Source organism: Nerophis ophidion, linkage group LG22, assembly GCF_033978795.1.
Source record: "Nerophis ophidion isolate RoL-2023_Sa linkage group LG22, RoL_Noph_v1.0, whole genome shotgun sequence".
NCBI lineage: Eukaryota > Metazoa > Chordata > Actinopteri > Syngnathiformes > Syngnathidae > Nerophis > Nerophis ophidion.
In genome coordinates this window covers 30,471,998-30,497,806 of record NC_084632.1, presented here as the reverse complement: position 1 = coordinate 30,497,806, position 25,809 = coordinate 30,471,998, and the positions used below count along the sequence as shown (strand labels likewise).

General features: G+C 38.2%; 1 protein-coding gene across 1 annotated transcript in view; it reads right to left on the bottom strand.

The window, feature by feature from the left end:
* Window positions 1–25,548, bottom strand: part of atg4c (autophagy related 4C, cysteine peptidase) — a 30,803-nt gene extending 5,255 nt beyond the window's left edge. The window contains exons 1-10 of the mRNA XM_061883688.1: window positions 25,351–25,548; window positions 25,120–25,250; window positions 17,955–18,038; window positions 17,541–17,771; window positions 13,986–14,331; window positions 12,611–12,681; window positions 9,039–9,241; window positions 5,627–5,705; window positions 4,776–4,852; window positions 1,884–2,003 (exon numbers count right to left, since the gene is read on the bottom strand). Of these exons, the coding sequence (XP_061739672.1) occupies window positions 1,884–2,003; window positions 4,776–4,852; window positions 5,627–5,705; window positions 9,039–9,241; window positions 12,611–12,681; window positions 13,986–14,331; window positions 17,541–17,771; window positions 17,955–18,038; window positions 25,120–25,195 (1,287 nt within the window). The 5' untranslated portion in view covers window positions 25,196–25,250; window positions 25,351–25,548. The remainder of the gene's footprint in view (window positions 1–1,883; window positions 2,004–4,775; window positions 4,853–5,626; window positions 5,706–9,038; window positions 9,242–12,610; window positions 12,682–13,985; window positions 14,332–17,540; window positions 17,772–17,954; window positions 18,039–25,119; window positions 25,251–25,350) is intronic.
* Between the last annotated feature and the right edge of the window lie 261 nt (window positions 25,549–25,809).

Sequence of the window (25,809 nt, the reverse complement as noted above, 5' to 3'; positions counted from 1 at the left end):
TTTTTTTTAAATACAGAAAAATATTTACATTGTTTTGTTCCACTGTCAAGTTTCTACAATAAACTAACACCTTTATTATAAGTATTATTATTATTATTGATATTATTGCTATTTTTTGTAGTATTGTATTTAATAAGTATTTTATATGCATGTCTTCTAAATCGCTTTGTACATTATCCTAAGTGGCTTTATTTTCTTTTATTAGGCTATAATAAAAGAAATAAAAAATAAAAAAACATTTTCAATAAGGGTGTTTAACAACACATCATGTAATATTGGTGCAACATATAATAATGCAATGAATATTCGCCTCCTTGTATAATTATCCACCTCATTTTGTAATAACATTATTGAAAGCATTTTGAAATATCTTATTACATATAGCACAAGTCATTGCAAAATGCGGGTGCTCTACTTTTTTGTACATATGCAATATAACAATTTGATGCATTAAATACCAAATGTGAGTTGAGTTGAGTTGAGTTTGAGTTTATTTCGAACGTGCAAGCATACAACATGATACGTCACAATTTACAGTTTCTCTTTTCAACATGTTCGAAAAGGAGTAAAAAGAAGCAGATCTTATTTAATCCCACCCCTTTTCTTTTACATAACAGTTGCTTTAACTTTTGTTCACTTCCTGTTCTCAATTTATTCACAATATACTACATAAGTAATCACAATAAATAAAAATAAATAAATACATAAATAATAAATGGTGAAGTAAGTTATATTTCATATGATGAGATGAGTAAGATTATTTTGAGAATGAAAGACTGGATGGATGAAATACATTAAAGGATGTTTATCATGGTTCTTCTTCTTTGTAATTTGTAAACACTTTAAGTTTGAAGAGTTTCTTGAAGTGGATCATATTGGTACATTGTTTGATTGCTTTGCTTAATCCATTCCATAATTTAATTCCACATACAGATATGGTCTTAAGTGTTGTACGTGCGTACAAATGTTTTAAATTACATTTTTCTCTTAAATTATATTTCTCCTCTTTTTTTGAGAAGAATTGTTATATAGTTATATATACTAGAGTAGCAGGTTATAGTTTGCTTTGTGTATAATTTTAGCTGTTTGCAAATTCATTATGTCGTGGAATTTCAGTATCTTTGACTCAATAAATAAAGGATTTGTTTGTTCTAACTGATCTTATTTGTAACACCGTTAGTGAAATAAGTGTACTTTTGTAATTATTTCCCAATATGATGCCTTAATTAGAAAAGTTGTCACAGGAACAGGGAACATGTCATCCTTTTTACAATAAATTTAAAGAATCTAATTCAATTTTTCTTTGGTCAAACCTAAATTAAATGTAAATGAGTCAAAATGTTTGACAAAATGCTGCAGATTATTACAAAATGTGGCATAATTGCATAAAGAGGTGAACATTTATTTCATTAGGAAATATTGCACTACTGTTACTGTACTGTGCTAGATTACAGTTATGGGTGCCATTATAGGGCTGCTTGTAACATTTTTTTTGTTTCTACAAATACAAATTATATTAGTTTAGATTTAGCAATATCAGATAATGTTAAAGTTAAAAATATACCCAATTTAAAGCAGTAGCTAAATTATTTTCCATCAAAATGGCAAAAATGAATGACCCCAAAAGGGAATAAGCGGTAGAAAATGGATGGATGGATGGAATGTATTTAGTTAGAAATTTGAAGTGCTTTAATGACACACATTATTTTTCAGGCTTTGTGAGCCACTTTAAATAATGTGGCTAATCCCGCAATACGATGTGGCAGACCACGTGAAATCATACAATATTGTTTGGTGAATAATTACATGCGTTAAAACTTTGACGGCCCTAATTTATTTGCAACATAATTGTGAAACAGTGATATAGTGATTGCAATTCTCACCCGAGACAGCTCTTGGCTGATTTTCTCATAGTCTTGGACACTTCTGGAGTAAAAACCAATGGTGCAGCTTGGATCCATTTTAGTAAACTGCATCTTCTTGGGTGAGGGACAATGATAGGACTAGACAGAAGAATACAAAGTACATCTTTCAGACATTCCTCAAGATGAAGGGTGTATAGTATACGTACTATGGAATCCTATTCATCTGCTGTCACAGCGTCGATAAACTTACAGCACTGGTATGTTGTCACATTTTAGGCTACTGCATAGAAACGCATAAAACAATGTTGGTATATTGAGATGTGTGCTAAACTTTTATGCATTGGTTTGTTGCAAAAACCCACAAATCATTCTCACTTTTTTTACACTTGTCTTTCTAATTTTTGGAGTTTCCCCTGTACTATGTATGTATGTAGGCATATACTGTATTTCCTTGAATTGCCGCAGGGCATATAGTATGCGCCTGCCTTGAATTACTGCCGGGTCAAACTCGCTTCCCAAAATAATTAGCGCATGCTTAGTATTACTGGCTGGTCAAACTCGTGACGTCACGAGTGACACTTCCCCTGTAACCATTTTCAAAATGGAAGAGGCTGATTTCAATACAGGTAATTTGAAATCGCATAAAGGGAAGAAGATTAAGAACTATTCAGTAGAGTTTTAAGGTCCAAGCTTACATCACACTCAAATTTATACTGCATACCTTTGGTAAGTGCCGGAGTGAGAAGAGGTTTTAAAATAATTAGCGCATGCTTATTTTTACCGCATGCCTTTGGTAAGCGCAGGAGTGAGAAGATGGTTTAAATTAATTAGTGCCCCGGCGGCAATTCAAGGAAATACGGTATATACATATATATATATATATATATATATATGTATAGTGAAGTGAAGTGAATTATATTTATATAGCGCTTTTCTCTACTGACTCAAAGCGCGTTTCATAGTGAAACCCAATATCTAAGTTAGATTTTTTTTAAACCAGTGTGGTTGCAGTGGGAGCAGGTGGGTAAAGTGTCTTGCCCAAGGACACAACGGCAGTGACCGGGTTGGCAGAAGCTGGGCTCGAACCTGGGACCCTCGAGTTGCTGGCACAGCCACTCTACCAACCGAGCTATACCGTCCCATATGTATAGATATGTGTATATATATATATATATATATATATATATATATATATATATATATATATATATATATATATATATATATATATATACATATATATATAAATAGATATAATATAATATCAATACTACTTTTTTTTGCTCCACTGGCCTCTCAACGAAATTGGCCAGATCTTCTTGATGGGAAGCTCAGATTCGGGGGAACCTGCCTGTCTTGATGAATGTGTGTGGCTGGACAAACAATGGACTCTTGGGTGGAAGTGAAGTGTCCTGTGCGTGGTAATTCTTTTAGTCGAGGACGTTGCTGACATCTACCTCTTCAGAATTACGATAACAGGACATCTGCTGATTGAAATAAGTGTTGCCCTGGTGTACCGACAAATTTGGAAGATGCTGGCAGCCATTCAAGGTAAATGGTAAATGGGTTGTACTTGTATAGCGCTTTTCTACCCCTTTTTAAGGAGCCCAAAGCGCTTTGACAGTATTTCCACATTCACCCATTCACACACACATTCACACACTGACAGCAGGAGCTGCCATGCAAGGTGCTCACCAGGACCCATCAGGAGAAAGGGTGAAGTCTCTTACCCAAGGACACAACGGACGTGACTAGGATGGTAGAAGGTGGGGATTGAACCAGTAACCCTCAGATTGCTGGCACAGCCACTCCACCAACTTCGACACGCCGTCCCCAAGGTGCCCTAAAGCACATATGGTTTATGGGATGGGCAGAGCTGTGGGCACCCAGACTTTTGTGTGCCGTAATATGATCATATGTGTTTTGTTCAGGGTTTTTTTCTCGTCTCAAACTTAACTCCACCCCATTGGAGCTTAGTTCGGGATTTGCATTTTTTTCCCTCCTCCTGCTGCCCCTATGTTAACCTTTTTCGCCCTACCTTTTTGCAGGGTGCCACCGTTGTGGCAAATGATCAGTGAATTAGTGAAGTGAATTATATTTATACAGCGCTTTTTCTCTAGTAACTCAAAGCGCTTTACACAGTGAAACCCAATATCTAATTTTTACATTTAAACCAGTGTGGGTGGCACTGGGAGCAGGTGGGTGAAGTGTCTTGCCCAAGGAGACAACGGCAGTGACTAGGATGGCGGAAGCGGGGATCTAACCTGCAACCCTCAAGTTGCTGGCACGGCCGCTCTACCAACTGAGCTATACCGCCCCAAGTCAGTCTTACTGTTCTATCTACTCTGTCTGTGATGCTGTTCTTGGACGGGTTGTACTGAAGACAAATTTTGATGACAATTGATGACAATGTTCCATTCCATTCCATTTACTACACTAGTATTGGCCACTGAGTATGTGTCTTATTTTCTATCGTTATGTCTGCTATATTGCGTTAAACGAGGGTAAAGGTGACTATTTGGGGGCTATTTCATGTCTATGGGACTCCCATACTGTTAAAACAGTATTTAGAAGGTGCTGAACAGGTTGTTATGTTCTCGCTGTGAAAATATTAAATTCCTAATTCCTACTTGGCGGATATTAGTTTGCCACGGTCAGGCCCGGAACCAATTAACAGCGATAAGGCTTCATACATACCATTAAGTATGAACAAAAATGATTACGTTCACACATTAGCGACTATAGGCCCTGTGATGAGGTGGCGACTTGTCCAGGGTGTACCCTGCCTTCCGCCCGATTGTAGCTGAGATAGGCGCCAGCGCCCCCCGCGACCCCGAAAGGGAATAAGCGGTAGAAAATGGATGGATGGATTAGCGACTATAGTCAGCTCCTTTGTGTAGTTTTCATTACCTGCAGAGGGAAATCGCTGGTGCTGACGTCCACAAAAGACTGACAGTAATGAGGGTCCAGGTAAATCAAGCTGTCATCTGCAAGGACAAAACACAAGACAAGTTATTCAAAAACAGTGATCATTACAAAAATGTGCCTCCTACCAATTTCTATGTAGAGTAGTTTAAAGTTATCCACATGCTCGGCTGTTGCTCGCATCAACTATGCCTCCCAGTCGGTTGCTGCTTTTTAATATCCACTGCGGGAGGATTAAATTATGCATAATCGGATGCTTTTGTACAGCACATTTTTAACACAATTTAATTTGTGCACGTGTCAGCTGGGGGAGGATCACTTTAACAAACATGCAATTATATGCAAGCATTTGCATGTGCTGAATGCGGAGCTGAACTGCGCTTTGGCAGAGACAACGCATCGCTTGTCATTCACACATCAGCCAATGCCGTAGATCACGTTGGTCAAATGTAAATGAGCTAATATTGACTGCCAAGATGTACAACTGAAGGTTCCTCCCAGCATCTGAAGGTGATGAAAAGTGGCTCACTTTGGAGCCTGGAAGAAATTGAATGCATGCCTCTTATGGAAATCAATTACAGCCCCACAACTTGGGAGGTTTACTTGTGATAAATGGGCAAGTCTTTGATGGGTCAGAGAGAATAAAGTAAGCCCTGCTTCACTTCCTTTCATCTGCTCTGCGTTTTCCATGTGCAAAAAAAAATACATTAACTTGCTTTAAAAGAAAAGGCATTTTATGCAAATAAAACTGCTGTTCACAGTTCACACTAACCTCTCTCTCTCTCTCTTTCTCTCTCTCTGTTGTCTTCTTCTTATCTATTGGGTAAAATACTCACCTTGAAATCCTACAAAGTAGCAGGCCTGCTTGGGCTTCCCTCCAATGATGCCGAGACAGTACTCCAGACTTAGCATTTTCTATGTTCAGTGAAAAATAGATATTGCATTAGTTTGTTTCCCTCTTCTGCCTTATTGTCAATACAATCGTGATGTGTCGTTCGCAAATGATCCGGCTCTTTTAAGTGAACAAGCCGTAGTTTTTTTCTCTAATGAAGAGCATACTTACAGAAGTGAGGGCATTCAACATAGGACATAGGTGTCCAAACTGCTGCCAGGGACCATTTGCGGCCCACAACTAATTTTTTAACCGCCCGTAGCACAATCGTTAGCATTCTAATATTAGCATGCTAGCTTTTTTGTTTACTAATTTTGCAGGTATACACCCTAGAGTCAAATATTTTGTTACCTGTCTAATTACCTGATACCATGCTAATGTTGATATGCTATCTTATTTTTAGCAAATTTTGTAGGTACATAACCCAGTCATTTTTTGGTACTTAATGCTAACGTAAGCAAGATAGCAGATACACACCTTAGAATTATATATTTTGGAATTTGACGCATGTTACAGTTAGCATTCTAGCATGCAAAAATAAGCTTGTTAGATTATTTTTAGGTTATTTCTTAGGTATACACCTCTGTAGCATATATTTTGGCCTTTCACTAATGCTAACTCTAACCATGTTTTTGTTAACATGTTAACATAATGCTGTTAGCATGCTAGCATCTTTTACCTCTATTATTTTGTTACTTGAAGCTATCTGACCAGTGTGCTAACTGTAAGCAATTCAGTTCAGCTTTGGCTTTTCAGCATTCACACAAAATGTCTACCGAAATTGCATTTTCTAGTTCTTTGACGAAAATCGATATATTGTGCTGGATTTACAGGTGAAAACTACCAAAATGGCCACCACATCTTTCGATTTGATAGTCTGTGTCCCTCAGTGGAAAACGTTTGGGCACCCATGACGTAGGACAATGAACAATGGTGTACAAAGGGCAGGAGGGGTTGTGCGCGTTATCAGCAGATGAATACGGAAAATAAATGAAAAGTTGGATGTATCCCTCCGTTCATTTTTTACTGTTTGTCCCTCATACACTGACAAAAACTATTAGACACAAAAAACCCAAGCTAGCCATAAAAACAGTCATCATGCTTGTCATGTAGTTTTTCTATTGTTTTAATATTAGAGCTGTCAAATATAACGGGTTGTTTGCATCTTTTAATGTATAAATGAAGTTGTGTATTGCTCAGTTTTTTCACAAAACACACAACCAGATTGGACCTTTTTGTCTGCATTAAGATAAGTCTTGTTTGTTTTATCGTTTGCTGCGATGAGGTGGCGACTTCTCCAGGGTGTACCTGCCTTCCGCCCGACTGTAGCTGAGATAGGCTCCGGCGCCCCCCGCGACCCCGAAGGGAATAAGCGGTAGAAAAATCTTAGCGCTGCTTTCGATACCGTCGATCATAATATTTTATTAGAACGTATCAAAACACGAATTGGTATGTCAGACTTAGCCCTGTCTTGGTTTAACTCTTATCTTAGTGACAGGGGGCAGTGCGTCTCCAATAACAGTGTTAAGGTAACGTGTGGAGTTCCCCAAGGTTCGGTCCTTGGCCCTGCACTCTTCAGCATCTACATGGTGACGTCATACGCAAATACGGTGTTAGCTTTCACTGTTATGCTGATGACACCCAACTCTACATGCCCCTAAAGCTGACCAACACGCCAGACTCTAGTCAGCTGGAGGCGTGTCTTAATGAAATGAAACAATGGATGTCCGCAAATTTTTTGCAACAATGCCAAAAAAACGGAAATGCTGATTATCGGTCCTGCTAGACACCGACCTCTATTTAATAATACAACTGTAACATTTGACAACCAAATAATTAAACAAGGTGACTCGGTAAAAAATCTGAGTATTATCTTCGACCTAACTCTCTCCTTTGAGTCACACATTAAAAGTATTACTAAAACGGCCTTCTTTCATCTCCGTAATATCGCTAAAATTCGCTCCATTTTGTCCACTAAAGACGTTGAGATCATTATCCATGCGTTTGTTACATCTCGTCTCAATTACTGTAACGTATTATTTTTGGGTCTCCCCATGTCTAGCATTAAACGATTACAGTTGGTACAAAATGCGGCTGCTAGACTTTTGACAAGAACGTTTGATCATATTACGCCTATACTGGCTCACCTGCACTGGCTTCCTGTGCACTTAAGATGTGACTTTAAGGTTTTACTACTTACGTATAAAATACTACACGGTCTAGCTCCATTCTATCTTGGCGATTGTATTGTACCATATGTCCCGGCAAGAAATCTGCGTTCAAAAGACTCCGGCTTATTAGTGATTCCTAAAGCCCCAAAAAAGTCTGCGGGCTATAGAGCGTTTTCCGTTCGGGCTCCAGTACTCTGGAATGCCCTCCCGGTAACAGTTCGAGATGCTACCTCAGTAGAAGCATTTAAGTCTCACCTTAAAACTCATTTGTATACTCTAGCCTTCAAATAGACCTCCTTTTTAGACCAGTTGATCTGCCGCTTCTTTTCTTTTTCTCCTATGTCCTCCCCTCCCTTGTGGAGGGAGTCCGGTCCGATGACCATGGATGAAGTACTGGCTGTCCAGAGTCGGGACCCAGGATGGACCGCTCGTCGGGACCCAGGATGGACCGCTCGCCTGTTTATCGGTTGGGGATATCTCTACGATGCTGATCCAACTCCGCTTGGGATGGTTTCCTGTGGACGGGACTCTCGCTGCTGTCTTGGATCCGCTTTGAACTGAACTCTCGCGGCTGTGTTGGAGCCACTATGGATTGAACTTTCACAGTATCATGTTAGACCCGCTCGACATCCATTGCTTTTGGTCCCCTAGAGGGGAGGGGTTGCCCACATTTGAGGTCCTCTCCAAGGTTTCTCATAGTCATCATTGTCACTGGCGTCCTACTGGGTGTGAGTTTTCCTTGCCCTTATGTGGGTTCTCCTGAGGATGTCGTAGTCGTAGTGGTTTGTACAGCCCTTTGAGACATTTGTGATTTAGGGCTATATAAATAAACATTGATTGATTGAAAAATGGATGGATGTTTTATCGTTTGTTTTTTTGTAGCAATTTGTTCCATGTTGACCACACGCATTAACAAGTAGAAACAACTGATATAATTATGATTTTACATAAAAAATATTTTTACACTTATTTTGATAATAAATAAATTCAAGCAACAAAAGCAATCTGAGGAGTCTTGGGAGCCGAAAGAACCATCTCTTTTAAAAGAGCTGAAATTCCCTTCACTTAAAACCAACAAGTATTTTGATTTCATTCGTCCACACAGGGGTCTCTACACACTTTTATCATTGCATTTACCAGCTACACTAAGATATGAAAAGCATATTTGTTGTATGCATTTCTCACCTTTGCAAAGTTAAAGTAGTCAGGGTTGGTTTTCTCTCCTCCCAGTCGCACAGGGATGAGAATAATAACAGCTTGACTGTCTGGCAAGGTGAATGCAGATGCTGATTGGTTGTTTTGTGGAGGGGGCGGGGCATGTGCCGCACCAGCAGACGGGTGCCCTGCTCGGGGTGCCTTGTGGCTATCGACCACATCAGCGCTGTACACTGGGGAAGATCAATAATCGCATGTTATAATTTGAGGTGTAATTTATTCTCACCTTACTTGTTGCTTCACAAAATATATGCATAATGAAGTACAGTTACCAACAAATACAATAATAAATCTACAGTATTGTTAAAATCATCGCTTCCTAAAAAGCAATGTATTGATTTTCAATATATTTTATCTAAAAGTGTGTTTTTGTTTTAAAAGGCATATTACATTGGGGGGGACAAGCACCAATTAAAATGTATCTAAATTAATTTCAATTGGCGATGTTGATTTGATTATATATTTTCAACAGTTGGATCGCATTGACATCACAGTGTGGCAGACATATTTATGTGGGCTCTACTACAGTGGGACCTCAACTTACAGAAATAAATCGATAAAAAAATGACCGAGCGGAAAGAATTTGAACGTCGTACTGCTAGCCTGCACCATACTACAACAGAATGAGTAACGCCAGCCAAGAATATTATAATAATACGGCAAACATTTATGCATGAAAACATAGAAACTCTGTTGATGTTGTGTTTGCCAGAGAAACAGCTAGAAGAAGATACAAAAGAAGACTACTTTCCAAGGTAAATTCTGTACATTATTATTACATTACTTCATAAACAACTGTAGCGGTACATTCTATTGTATTCATTTTATACAGTACTATTTATTTAGAAGAGTTTTTTTTGGGGGGGGGGGTTTTAAAAGGCATGACACTGTTTTTTGGGGCGGGGCGAGCACCAATTAAATTGATATAAATCCATTTCAATTGGCGGCGATGATTAGAGTGAAGAGCTGGGTCACAGAACCATCTAAGCTTATAAGTTGCGGTATTACTGTTTTTGGCATTTTGTTGTTTCTAGTAAATATTAAACCTACACTGTTGTGCAAAAAGTACGCTGACTCCTCCAAAGTGTGTCATAGTTGAATTTCTATAGCATCGTCTCTTGAGAAGATACTGTACACAGTACTTAACTTGTTTCTCTAATGTGAAGGATGTACTGACTTCTGTTGGTATTGTATTCTGTGAGACTATTTGGGTAGTTAACAGTTTTAGTTATAATGTGTTTTTTTGGAAAACAGACACAATGAGACTTTAATTACACTCAGCAGCTTTACAGCATCTCTGAAGGTAATTTTGACATGGTATAGAAAGTATAAACTAGCAGCAATGTCAGCATTTTGTACAAACCCTGTTTCCATTTGAGTTGGGAAATTGTGTTAGATGTAAATATACACGGAATATAATGATTGGCAAATCATTTTCAACCCATATTCAGTTGAATATGCTACAAAGACAACATATTTAATGTTCAAACTGATAAAAAAAACTTTTTTTTGCAGATAATCATTAACTTTAGAATTTGATGCCAGCAACTCGAAACAAAGAAGTTGGGATAGGTGGCAATAAATACTGATAAAGTTGAGAAATGCTCATCAAACACTTATTTTGGACATCCCACAGGTGTGCAGGCTAATTGGGAACAGGTGGGTGCCATAATTGGGTATAAAAAACGCTTTCATGAAATTGTAAGTAATTCACAAGAAAGGATGGGGCGTGGGTCACCAATTTGTAAGCAAATTGTTGAACAGTTTTAGAACAACATTTCTCAACGAGCTATTGCAAGGAATTTAGGGATTTCACCATTTACGGTCCGTAAACTCATCAAAAGTTTCGGAGAATCTGGAGAAATCACTGCACGTAAGCGATATTATAGACCTTTGATCCCTCAGGCCGTACTGCATCAAAAACCGACATCAGTGTGTAAAGGATATCACCACATGGGCTCAGGAACACTTCATAAAACCACCGTCAGTAACTACAGTTGGTTGCTACATCTGTAAGTGCAAGTTAAAACTCTACTATGCAAAGCAAAACCCATTTATCAACAATACCAAGGAACGCCGCTGGATGGACTGATGCAAAGTGGAAAAGTGTTCTGTGGTCTGACGAGTCCACATTTCAAATTATATTTGGAAACTGTGGACGTGGTGTCCTCTGGAACAAAGAGGAAAATAACCATCCGGATTGTTATAGGCGCAAAGTTCAAAAGTCAGCATATGTGATAGTATGGGGGTGTATTAGTACCCGAGGCATGGGTAACTTACACATCTGCGAAAGCACCATTAATGCTGAATGGTCCATACAGGTTTTGGAGCAACATATGTTGTCATCCAAAAACGTTATCATGGACGCCCCTGCTTATTTCAGCAAGACAATGCCAAGCCACGTGTTACAACAGCGTGGTTTCGAAGTAAAAGAGTACGGGTACTTTCCTGGCCCGCCTGCAGTCCAGACCTGTATCCCATTGAAAATGTGTGGCGCATTATTAAGCGTAAAATACGACAGCGGAGACCCCGGACTGTTGAACGACTGAAGCTCTACATAAAACAAGAATGAGAAAGAATTCCACTTTCAAAGCTTCAACAATTAGTTTCCTAGGTTCCCAAACGTTTATTGAGTGTTGTTAAAAGAAAAGGTCATGTAACACAGCGGTGAACATACCCTTTCCCAACTACTTTGGCACATGTTGCAGCCATGAAATTCTAAGTTAATCATTATTTGCAAAAAAAAATAATGTTTTTGAGTTTGAACATCAAATATCTTGTCTTTGTAGTGCATTCAACTGAATATGGGTTGAAAATGATTTGCAAATCATTGTATTACGTTTATATTTACATCTAACACAATTTCCCAACTCATATGGAAACGAGGTTTGTATATCAATAGGTAATTTTCTACGGAGGTTAATTTGTGTCTTCTTTATTACTAAAACTTTTATTAGGGCTGTCAAAGTTAACGCGATAATAACGCGTTGACTATAAATTTCAATAAAGGCACTCATTTTTTTAACGGTCAATTAATACGAACACTTCCTTTTTGACCCTTGAGCCATGCCGTCTCGAGGGTAACTTGGCTGCAGTTCCCTTGTCACTGATAAGCCACAAGCGAGCAGAAATGGACAAAGGAAAGTCTATCTTATGAAGATATCAAAGCCATGGCAAGTTGTTCTCCTGACAAGAAAGGACTATTTTTCGCCGTGAGAAGAGGTAACATCCTTGCAGCAAACACCTGGTGCGCGCGTCAAAAGAGGTGGGTGGTGCTTCACTTCCCTGTTTAGATTACATTTAAGGTGCAGTGATAACATAACATTTAGATTGTTACTGTGACTGCTTTGATAAGTAAGATGACATAAAAGTACCTGGCCGGCTGAAATAGTGTGTAAATTGTTTTATTTTATTGCTCACACTTTTTTATTCAATAAAATTGTGAGCCTAATTTGATATTAAAAAAAATATGTTCAGAAAATTCTAAACACACAAAAAGCTTTGGTAATAATGACACAAATGAATTTCCATAACTTTCATACCTGTACAATCCTGAGAGACATAAGCAGATATACCCGCCAGGGCAGGGTCCATTGCTTCCTCTATGGCTTTCCTGAAAGAGTGGCGGGAGACAGACAGTTTGAGAATGCCCAAAGTTTACACGTGAAACGTAACAGTTAGCTGTTAACTTCGCAGTTGGTCTTCAGGGTAGATATGTACATGTGCTGCTAGTATATTATTTATTCAACATTGTGCAGCTAAACCTACACCCCTTTAAAGCGTGCATAAAAAATGGTGAGCTATATATATATATATGTGTATATATATACACACACGCACACACACACACACACACATATATATATATATACATATATAGGTATATATATACGTATACATATATACACACACATTTATATACATATATATACATACACACACTTATATATGTATATATACACATATATGTAAATTATATATATATATACACATATATGTATATATACACACACATATATATGTATTTATATATATACAATGAGGTGACGACTTGTCCCGGGTATACCCCGTTTTCCGCCTGATTGTAGCTGAGATAGGCACCAGCGCCCCCCGCGACCCAAAAGGGAATAAGCGGTAGAAAATGGATGGATATATATACATATACACATACATATATACATATATATGTATATATGTATATGTGTATATATACATATATATATATATACATATATATATATGTATATATACATATAGGGACGGCGTGGCGCAGTGGGAGAGTTGCCGTGCGCAACCCGAGGGTCCCTGGTTCAAATCCCACCTAGTACCAACCTCGTCACGTCCGTTGTGTCCTGAGCAAGACAATTCACCCTTGCTCCTGATGGGTGCTGGTTTGCGCCTTGCATGGCAGCTCCCTCCATCAGTGTGTGAATGTGTGTGTGAATGGGTAAATGTGGAAGTAGTGTCAAAGCGCTTTGAGTACCTTGAAGGTAGAAAAGCGCTATACAAGTACAACCCATTTAAATATACACATGTACAGTATGTGTGTATATACACATATACGTATATATGTATATAAATACAAACAGATATATATATGTATACTGTATATATATATATATATATATGTATATATATCCATACATTTTCTACCGCTTGTCCATACACATACATATATACAAATATACGTATGTATATATATATATATATTTATATATATATATATATATATATATATATATATATATATATATATATATATATATATATATATATATATATATATATAATTGAATAATTATTTCAAACAAACAATATATATATATACATACATACATGTATTTATATATGTATATACAGACACACATATACGTATTTATATTTACATATTATATCCAATTCACTTTAAGGACTTACTTAAGAATGTGTGCTACCACAGCAGGACCATACCAGTCTCCTGCCTGCTTCCCCATTGTTAAGCCTAAGTGCACCAGTCTGTGCAGGCCCAGTTGGGCAGATGGGTTGTCTCCAAACCATGAAACCAGTGTCCTGTGATACATTTCTTTTAAATGGGCATCTGCTTCCTCTGCAGACCGTGCAGCCTGAGCCTGAGGTACGGCCGGTAAGCCAGGATTAGAGGATGGCTTGCTCTGGGTGCCATGTAGGGAGGCTTCGAGGGATGCTACCATGCGCTTTGCAGCAGTAGTGGTCCACGTCTCGGTGTCTAAAGGCTGAAGCTGCAGTGCTTCTGACCAGGTCCATTCTGGAAAGATATAATCAAATAAGTTATATCATACTGTATGTAAAAAATCTCTGTCCGACTTTTCGAAAAAAGAAAAAGTGTGACTACTGTGTCATACTGTCAATATTAATAGTTACATTAGTATGTTTGTAGGGAGTTATGGATTTTTTAAAATAGAAAATCACATAGCCTGAAAGGAAAATACATACATCCATAAATAAAACTCAGGGTGTTCTTTGCTTCACGTTTACTATATAGGTATTAGTTATTACAGGGGTGTCAAAAATTGCTCTCATTGAGGGCCAGTTATGGGTGCATTCTTCGAGCCACTTGTAACAGCGAATAATTAATATAAATATAAAAATATTATAATAATAAACAAAAATAAGCATTCATCTCATTAAATTATGACACAATGGCCTGTGCATTTGATTATATATTATATATATATATATATATATATATATATATATATATATATATATATATATATATATATATATATATATATATATATATATATATATATATATATATATATATATGTATATATATATATATATATATATATATATATATATATATATATATATATTTATTTATTTATTTATTTTACCTACACAAAAAATGTGTAGATTTTGTGGTAAAAACTAGCAGTTGAATTGCCAAAATTTTACAGTAAAATGTATTTTTTCTTACATCATATTACTGAACATCGTAAATCCGTACCACTGTTTTACGGTGAAATTCTGGCGATTGAGCTGCAATTATGTTTTTATTGTAAAATCTATTTATCCATTTTCTACAGTGTACAATTGGAAGGATAATTTTCTTTAAAATCATAGGCAGATAATTGAATAATTATTTCAAACAAACAAAAATGTTTGGAATGTATGAAAATATAATATTTGTTGCAATATTGGATAATATCAAAGTCTAAAATATATGCAACTGCACTCATCACATGTATTTTTGTCAAAATGGGGATTGAAAAATAAAATACTTTATTGATGTTTATTAATTCCTGGCTTCAGGGGACCATATCAAATGATGTGGAGGGCCAGATCTGGCCCCCAGGCCTTGAGTTTAACACCCCTGAATTATGGGAAGTAATCCATCCATCCATCCATTTTCTACCGCTTATTCCCTTTCGGGGTCGCGGGGGGCGCTGGCGCCTATCTCAGCTACAATCGGGCGGAAGGCAGGGTACACCCTGGACAAGTCGCCACCTCATCGCAGGGCCAACACAGATAGACAGACAACATTCACACTCACATTCACACACTAGGGCCAATTTAGTGTTGCCAATTAACCTATCCCCAGGTGCATGTCTTTGGAAGTGGGAGGAAGCCGGAGTACCCGGAGGGAACCCACGCATTCACGGGGAGAACATGCAAACTCCACACAGAAAGATCCCGAGCCTGGATTTGAATCCAGGACTGCAGGAACTTCGTATTGTGAGGCAGACGCACTAACCCCTCTCCCACCGTAATGTTAGGTAATAATTTCACCAGGTCTTTGAGAGCGCTTTCTGGGTCTGATCTTTCAAGCCGCCCACCCTCCACAAGCTTTAAAGAGACAGGATCTTGAGCACTTCAGAGAACCAAAAATGTGTAATTTTATCAAATTACAAATATTAACGACACAGTATTCCCCTTTAATTGCACCTTCTCCTTTCAAACAGGGAGGGAGCTAAAAACGAAGGGAAGGGAAGTGTCTCTGGCTATAAAAAACAAGGACTAAGTCAAATCGAAAGCATTAACAATACGACCTTGATTCAAAAAGAGTCCAAATGAAATTGATCAATAAATATCCTTAACCGGCAATTACTCATTTTATTGAGAAATATTTCATTAATGGCATACTTTACAATAGACAGAAAGGCATGTTTTAAATATTGTTTTCGAAATGATCACATTAAAATGGCATGCCATCCGATTATGGGGACGCATAAAACCGAGTACGCGTCAGAAGGCCAGAGGTAAGCAGGAGATCTTAGTGGGAAACTTTCTGTTTCTGGGTGAAAATACCTTAAAATACCTTTTCAATAGCTGATTTATGTACAAGAGGTTGAGTACATCGTGGACTTACTGCCTCTTAATCTTAATCGCAGCTTTGACACACTTTCATGTTCAAGTGTTAGCATTTAGTGTCTTCAGTTATGTAATTACAATTTCAACCAGTGCAACAAGACAACCCAATATGCAATAAATGGGACAGTCCAGGACTGACCACCTTTAGTGTTATCAATACCAAAAAAATATTCGTAGTTAACAACAGACCTGTATCTACAGTGAAGTCTCCCTTTCTCTCTCTCATGTGTACCGTTAATGCAAAGGTAAAAAAAATACTTTATTTACTGTGCTGAAATTTTAACCGCTGTCAAAACGCTGGGACACTGTGCTTAATAAAAATTTATTTTGCAGGTAATTTTATTGGGATTTTAAGGACTTTATTTTCCGGCTGAAACGATTAATTGATTAAATCCAGGGATGCACGGAAATTCAAATTCTTAGCCAAAAATGAGAAAACCAATGAAGCAAACTGAAACACAGAAATGCATTTTTATGCCAATCCTGATTACAATTGCTGCATTTATGGCTATCACTGTGTAATAACCCCACTAAAATCAAGGCTCAGCAACTGCAAACATTAATATTTAACCTTCAAAGAATAAAACAATCATAAAGGTTTGAATATATCATTCCAATAATATTTACCACATTGACACTTTGGCCGTGACTCTTTCCCATTGGAGGTTCCCAAAAAGTTCAAATACTAAACTAGGTATTTAAATAAAATCAAATAAAAATAATATAAGATTTATGTATATATTTTATAATAATAATGACAAAATAATAGTTGAAAAGCCAAATACTGAGCGCAGGCTCCCAAAATTATTTATACCTTTTACATCTTGGCACCAACTTAGTGGAAGGACCCTTAAATCCTTAAATCTCTATAGCAGGGGTGTCCAATCAATCAATTTCAATCAAAGTTGGATTTAATTTGATACATGTTTGTACTAAAACAAATGTATGGGAAATAAATTGTTCAGTTTTATTTAAGTGCAAAAGAAAAACACAACATATTTAAAACAAAAACGTGCAAAACTTCCTGACACCAGGATAAAAAGGGCAGTTTCCCTTTCAGCTTTGCATACTACAAGTCCTTGCAGTGCTCGGTCAGGTCATAGATTCACATGAGGAATGTGCGATAAAAACACTCACCTCTGCCCAAAAAGTGCAGAATTAGCGCTTGGGCCAGCAGCATCTGTCCAGCCCGCAGCATGCAGCCCCAACCACAGTCAGACGTCAGTGCAGAGCCAGACAGAGGGGGAAACTCTTCCCGATATGTTAGCCACACACGAGATCCAAAATCCTTTCGGAAATCCTCAACATTTCCCATGACAAAGTCTTCATTGGATGCTTCCAAACAGTCTTCTGACACGTCGTCATCGTCTGGGGAAAATGTAACCGATTCATTCGGAAAGCCAAATAGTTTTTGTCTTGGGGTGCTAATCTTAGATATGAAAAAGATCCCATAGAAGTTGGTGAAATAAAAATAAAAACTTGAATCAAACTAACAAAAGAAAAAATGAGAATAGTAAAATAATGGAGAAGTTGCTAAAATGCACTGCATACCTTCCGCCTTAAAGTGGTAACATTTTCCCAGAAGAAACACAGGAGAATTTCTGCTGAATGAGGTCTTTGACTTCAGAGCCCAACCTAAAAAAATTAAAATATGTTTTAATTGTTTGGTTTACAGTTAAAGACAACAAGTTGAATGGATCTAAATATATAGAAGTGCCCTGTTACAACAGTTTCACTTTCTACAGTACCGATATTGAAGCATAGAGTGTTGGCCAATATCAATATTGATCTGATAATATATACTGGTATTGTTTTGTAGAGTGGAATGTTCAAAAAGGTTTGATCTAGTCAAATTACTCAAGAGAATAATGGCAGATATGGAAAACACTAACCTATTCATAACTAACCGTCTATAATGGACTTATGCCGTCTTTAGATTTGACTTTTAAATTTAAGTGGAGTGGTATTGTTATTTTAGCAACCTCTAGCGGTCACAATAATTTAGTAGGTTGAAATCATGACGCAGTAAATTGAATGATGCGGACTTGTGTCTTACTGGATACTTTCTAATATGCTTCTGTTTGGAGACTTTGTATCTGTAAGTAATACGCAACTATAATTATTTGAAAATGCTGTGTTTATGACTGCAATATTGTTCAGCTTAGGGACACTTATTACATATCTCTAGCTTGTGCGCTATTGTGTGCTTAACTGTTGTGTAGATGCTATCTCTTAGGTAGGCTATAACCTAACATGTTTACCTTTTGTAAATGACTATTAAAATACAAGAAAATACCAACTTTGTGTGCTTATTGGTGGACATTATATGTTAACTGGCTGTCCAGCTTAGGACAAGTAAACATGCAACATAACTGCTTCTATCGTAGCTTCTTGTATCGGAGCTTTTGGATAAAAGTAAACACTCATTTTGTTACAGATTGGACCAATATTCAGTATCAAAAATTGGATTGGATACCCCAATAAATGTATATATCAAGCTGAAAAGCCACACCTACAGTACAACAGCCATCATCCTGTACAGTGGCTCAGACTTGAAATAGACCTGACTACAAAACAGTTCCTTGTTTCTGTTTGCGGTTCTATAAACTGCACTGTAAAACCATTCGACGTTTTAAAAACAGACAGTAACACAACAGATGCTTGTCAGTGAGTGAGGAAAACATCACACACAAGTCAGTGTGAGCCATTTCGCAGTGACTCAAGCACAGTATGGTGTACTATAACAGCACTATCAAAAATGATCATAAAGCAATAATAATAATAGTTTTGTACTGACACTAATGCATCAATATTGAATGAATTCAATTAAAAATAACATTTTAGATCAAGACTGAGGAGGATCCGTTTCTGATTAGAGCACAAAACAGCAGTTTACAATATCGAACTATCTAACTTTTTAAACATGTTATGACATACTGAGTTTTGAGTTTGTATTATAAGGTAAAACTAGGTACAATCACAAAAAAATATTAAAAAATTAAACACAAAATATCGATAAAGATTTTATAAATAATTCACTCTATGTGTAGTGACTATGTGTAGTGACTCTATAGAGAACTGACTCTTAAACTGTGGTATGTGTACCACTAGTGGTACGCGGGCTCCATCTAGTGGTACTTTAACTTACAATTGTGCAAACAATTTATTTGATTCAATATTTAAGTACACTTTTCTTATATTCTAACACTGTGTTACGGTTCAAACTGTGTGTAATGTTACAGTGGCCAAAAAATTTAATATACTAGTTAAATAAAACTTCTACCTTGTTCATAATGAAAACTTAGAGGCCTACTGAAACCCACTACTACCGACCACGCGGTCTGATAGTTTATATATCATTGATGAAATATTAACGTTGCAACACATGCCAATACGGCCTTTTTAGTTTACTAAATTGCAATTTTAAATTTCCCTGGAATTTTTTTCTTGAAAACGTTGTGTAATGATGACGTGTACGCTTGACGTCATTGGCTGTTAGGAAATATGAGCGCTGCGTACACACACAGCTAAAAGTCGTCTGCTTTAACGGCATAATTCCACGGTATTTTGGACATCTGTGTTGCTGAATCCTTTGCAATTTGTTCAATTAATATTGGAGAAGTCAAAGTAGAAAAATGGACTTGGGAAGCTTTAGCCTTTAGGCACAGAAAACACACTGTGATTCCTTGTTTGAAATTCACGGAGGTGAAACTTTACTATGGATCACAGCGAACATGGATCCCAACCGAATGTCAACCAGCAGGATTCGGTGAGAAAATTGTGGTAAAAAGTCGCTTCTTACTGGATATCAGATGAGCTTCTGCCGCTCATACAGCTGCCGTCGACTTCCCTGAGACACTAGCTGCGTCAAGACACCCGTGTACACACCCCTCCGACTATCGGGTACTGTTAAACTCACTAAAACACTAGCAACACAATAGAAAGATAAGGGATTTCCCAGAATTATCCTAGTAAATGTGTCTGAAAACATCGGAATCCGTCCCAATGCAATCGCGTTTTTTTTGTTGTTTTTTTTTTCCTAGTCCGCCGCTATCAATACCCTCAAACATGAGTCTTTCATCCTCGCTTAAATTAATGTGGAAATTGTCATTTTCTCGGTCCGAATAGCTGTTTTTGTTGGAGGCTCCCATTAAAATCAATGTGAATATGTGAGGAACCATCAACATGTGACGTCATCGTCTGCGACTTCCAGTAGAGGCAGGGCTTTTCTCTTAGCAACGAAAGTTCCAAACTTTATCATGGATGTTCTCTACTAAATCCTTTCAACAAAAATATGGCAATATCGCAAAATGATCAAGTATGACACATAGAATGGACCTGCTATCCCCGTTTAAATAAGAAAATCTCATTTCAGTACTTACTACAAAAACAAGAAAGTTTGATCATATTACGCCTATACTGGCTCACCTGCACTGGCTTCCTGTGCACTTAAGATGTGACTTTAAGGTTGTACAACTTACGTATAAAATACTAAATGGTCTGGCTCCATTCTATTTTGCTTATTGTATTGTTCCATATTTCTTGGCAAGAAATCTGCATTCTAAGAACTCTGGCTTATTAGTGATTCCCAGAGCCCAAAATAAGAGCGTTTTCAATTCAGAATCCAGTACTCTGGAATGCCCTCCCGCTAACGGTTAGAGATGCTACCTCGGTAGAAGCATTTAAGTACTATCTTAAAACTAATTTGTATATGCTAGCCTTTAAATAAACCCCCGTTTAAGACCAGTTGATCTGCCATTTCTTTTCTGCTCTGCCCCCCTCTCCTGCGTGAAGAAATTATTAGGTGACCACAGATGAGTCGCTAGCTGTTCAAAGTCGAGACCCGGGGTGGACCACACATCTGTGCATAAGTTGGGGACATCTCTGACCTGTATCCACTCAAGATGATCCCCTGCTAGGGGGGAGGGGAGGGTGACCCACATTTGCGGTCCCCTCCAAGGTTTCCCATTGTAATCCATTGGGTTGAGTTTTTTCTTGCCCTGATGTGGGATCTGAGCCGAGGATGTCGTTGTGGCTTCTGCAGCCCTTTGAGACACTTGTGATTAAGGGGACGGCGTGGTTGGGAGTGGCCGTGCCAGCAACCTGAGGATTCCTGGTTCGATCCCCACCTTCTACCAACCTTGTCACATCCGTTGTGTCCTTGAGCAAGACACTTCACCCTTGCTCCTGATGGGGCGTGTTTAGGGCCTTGCATGGCAGCTCCCGCCATCAGTGTGTGAATGAGTGAATGTGGAAATAGTGTCAAAGCGCTTTGAGTACCTTGAAGGTAGAAAAGCTCTATACAAGTACAAACCCCGTTTTCCATATGAATTTGGAAATTGTCTTAGATGTAAATATAAACGGAATACAATGATTTACAAATAATTTTCAACCCATATTCAATTGAATTTGCTACAAAGACAACATATTTCATGTTCAAACTCAAACATTGTTTTTTTGCAAATAATCATTAACTTTATAATTTGATGCCAGCAACATGTGACAAAGAAGTTGGGGAAAGGTGGCAATAAATACTGATAAAGTTGAGGAATGCTCATCAAACATTAATTTGGAACATCCCACAGGTGTGCAGGCTAATTGGGAACAGGTGGGTGCCATGAATGGCTATAAAAACCGTTTCCCAAAAAATGCTCAGTCTTTCACAAGAAAGGATGGGGCGAGGTACACCCCTTTGTCCACAACTGCGTGATCAAATAGTCAAACAGTTTAGGAACAAAGTTTCTCAAAGTGAAATTGCAAGAAATTTTGGGATTTCAACATCTACGGTCCATAATATCATCAAAAGGTTCAGAGAATCTGGAGAAATCACCCCACGTAAGCGGCATGGCCGGAAACCAAAATTGAATGACCGTGACCTTCGATCCCTCAGACGGCACTGTATTAAAAACCGACATCAATCTCTAAAGGATATCACCACATGGGCTCAGGAACACTTCAGAAAACCACTGTCACCAATTACAGTTCGTCGCTACATATGTAAGTGCAAATTAAAGCTCTACTATGCAAAGCGAAAGCCATTTATCAACAACATCCAGAAACGCCGCCGGCTTCTCTGGGCCCGAGATCATCTAAGATGGACTGATGCAAAGTGGAAAAATGTTCTGTGGTCTGACGAGTCCACATTTCAAATTGTTTTTGGAAATATTCGACAGGGGAAGCGAACCATCCGGACTGTTATCGATGCAAAGTTCAAAAGCCAGCATCTGTGATGGTATGGTGGTGCATTAGTGCTGAAGGCATAGGAAACTTACACATCTGTGAAGGCACCATTAATGCTGAAAGGTACATACAGGTTTTGGAACAACATATGCTGCCATCCAAGCGCCGTCTTCTTCATGGACGCCCCTGCTTATTTCAGCAAGACAATGCCAAGCCACATTCAGCACGTCTAACAACAGTGTGGCTTAGTAAAAAAAAGACTGCGGGTACTTTCCTGGCCCGCCTGCAGTCCAAATCTGTCTCCCATCGAAAATGTGTGGCGCATTATGAAACGTAAAATACGACAGCGGAAACCCCGGACTATTAAAGGACTGAAGCTCTACATAAAACAAGAATGACAAAGAATTCCACTTTCTAAGTTTCAAATATTTGTTTCCTTGGTTCCCAAACGTTTGAGTGTTGTTAAAAGAAAAGGTGATGTAACATAGTGGTGAACATGCCCTTTCCCAACTACTTTGGCACGTGTTGCAGCCATGAAATTTTAAGTTAATTATTATTTGCAAAAAAAAATAAAGTATATAAGTTTGAACATCAAATATGTTGTCTTTGTAGTGCATTCAATTGAATATGGGTTGAAAATGATTTGCAAATCATTGTATTCCGTTTATATTTACATCTAACACAATTTCCCAACTCATATGGAAACGGGGTTTGTATAACCCATTTACCATTTGTCTAAATAAACTTTGATTGATTGATGATACTACGCTACTGTATTTTAATGTGAGTCATTATGGTGGTACTTTGAGAGCCAAGTGTTTTTTGATGTGGTTCTTGGTAAAGCTAAATTTAGAACCACTGCTATAGCTATGGAAAACAACTTTATACATTTAATTACTGAAGCTGTATGTACAGTAGTATGTACATTCAGTGTTAGTAGCACAATTTTACAGTACATATTTCACACAGCTTTTTTTTATTAGCCCTTGGCACCTCATACAAATTAAATGAATTCTTTATCTGATTAGTGCTATGATTAATGAGTCACATGTTTATTAGAGTCACATTATTTGTCAACTATAACACAAAGCTAGGATAGGATATATTGAGCTACACGTTTACATTATTTTAAGCATCTTAAATGCAAAAACGTATCAACATTTAAAGGCCTACTGAAATGACATGTTCTTATTCAATTGGGGATAGCAGGTCCATTCTACAGTATGTGTCATACTTGATCATTTCGCGATATTGCCATATTTTTGCTGAAAGGATTTAGTAGAGAACATCGACGATAAACTTTGCAACTTTTGGTCGCTAATAAAAAAGCCTTGCCTGTACCAGAAGTAGCAGACAATGTGCGTGTGACGTCATGGGTTGTAGAGCTCCTCTCATCCTCACATTTTTTACAATCATGGCCACCAGCAGCGAGAGCGATTCGGACCGAGAAGGCGACGATTTCCCCATTCATTTGAGCGAGGATGTAAGATTCGTGGATGAGGATAGTGAGAGTGAAGTACTAAAAAAAAAAGCAGTGGGATCGATTCAGATGTTATTAGACACATTTACTAGGATAATTCTGGAAAATCCCTTCTCTGCTTATTGTGTTACTAGTGTTGTAGTGAGATTATACTGTCGTACCTGAAAGTCGGAGGTGTGTGGCCACGGTTGTGGTGACCGCCAGCGTCTCTGAGGAAAGCCACGTTTCTCGACGAGGCGAAGCGAAGGCAGACTGTCGGGCCGGGCTGAGCTTTTTTCCCCCCTCCTCCACGGTGGAAACATTCCACGTTCGGGGGCGGCCGGTCGGAGGAGGCAAGAGAGTCCGCAGCTGCCTCTTTGACAGGTGCACGATGAACGATGCAAGCTCCGCTCATGTCTACGGTAAGAGCCGACTTATTACCACAATTTTCTCACCGAAACCTGCCGGTTGACATGTGGTCGGAAACCATGTTCGCTTGACCGCTCTGTTCCATAGTAAAGCTTCACCTTCGGGAATGTAAACAAAGAAACACCGGCTGTGTTTGGGTTGCTAGAGGCAGCTGCAATGCACCGCTTCCCACCTACATTTTTCTTCTTTGACGTCTCCATTATTAATTGAACAAATTGCAAAAGATTCAGCAACACAGATGTCCAGAATACTGTGTAATTATGCGGTTAAAGCAGACGACTAATAGCTGGGATCGGGCTGGAACAAAATGTCCGCTACAATCCGTGACGTCACGCGTCCTCATACGCGTCATCATACAGACGTTTTCAACAGGATACTTAGCGCGAAATTTTAAATTGCAATTCAGTAAACTAAAAAGGCCGTACTAGCATGTGTTGCAATGTTAAGATTTCATCATTGATATATAAACTATCAGACTTCGTGGTCGGTAGTAGTGGGTTTCAGTAGGCGTTTAATTTTTATCTGTACAAAAGTTTGGGCACCCCTGAATAATACAGCGTGTGTGTGTGTGTGTGTGTGTGTGTGTGTGTGTGTGTGTGTGTGTGTGTGTGTGTGTGTGTGTGTGTGTGTGTGTTCAAGCTTACTTACTGTATTTCACATTGTGCCACACAGACAAGAACTTTGTCTTCATTTTTTCCACCTCGTCGCTCCCTTGGTTCTCCATTTGGACCCAGGAGGGGTGTTACCCATTCCAGCACTACAGCGAAATTCCGCTACGACTGTATATATATACATATACATATATATACATGCATGTACAGTCAACTGCAGGCAACCGACTGTTTAATGGTGTCAAAATTACATTGAAAATGATATTACCTTAAAATTATGTAACGGTGGGCTTTCAGTCGAAATCACTTCGAGGTAATGTCACATTCCGACGACCAAAATAATGTCACCCTTTCTACGTCTCCTCTGCCGTGCAGTGGAACATAACACTGAACTTCGACTAGCAAAACTGCAATGTTTACATTTTGAGGAAGCAGGTCATCAGATCTCGCGATATTTCCGCCAAACAAAAAGGAGACGGAAGTCTGCGGAGGTTTGATTCAAAGTACGGGGTTTACTCCAGTGGGCGGTGCTTAAACCTTCTGAAACCCAATCAAACACATCTCAAGTGTTTTTGTCATAATGAAACCATATTATTTTGTCTCTTATTAATCTCAAAGGTTGTGGGTTGAACACAGGTTACAATTAAGTTGGCTAGAGAATATTAGTTTGTTGCCCATCCATCCATTATTTGCGTACCGGTTACCGTATTTCCTTGAATTGTCGCAA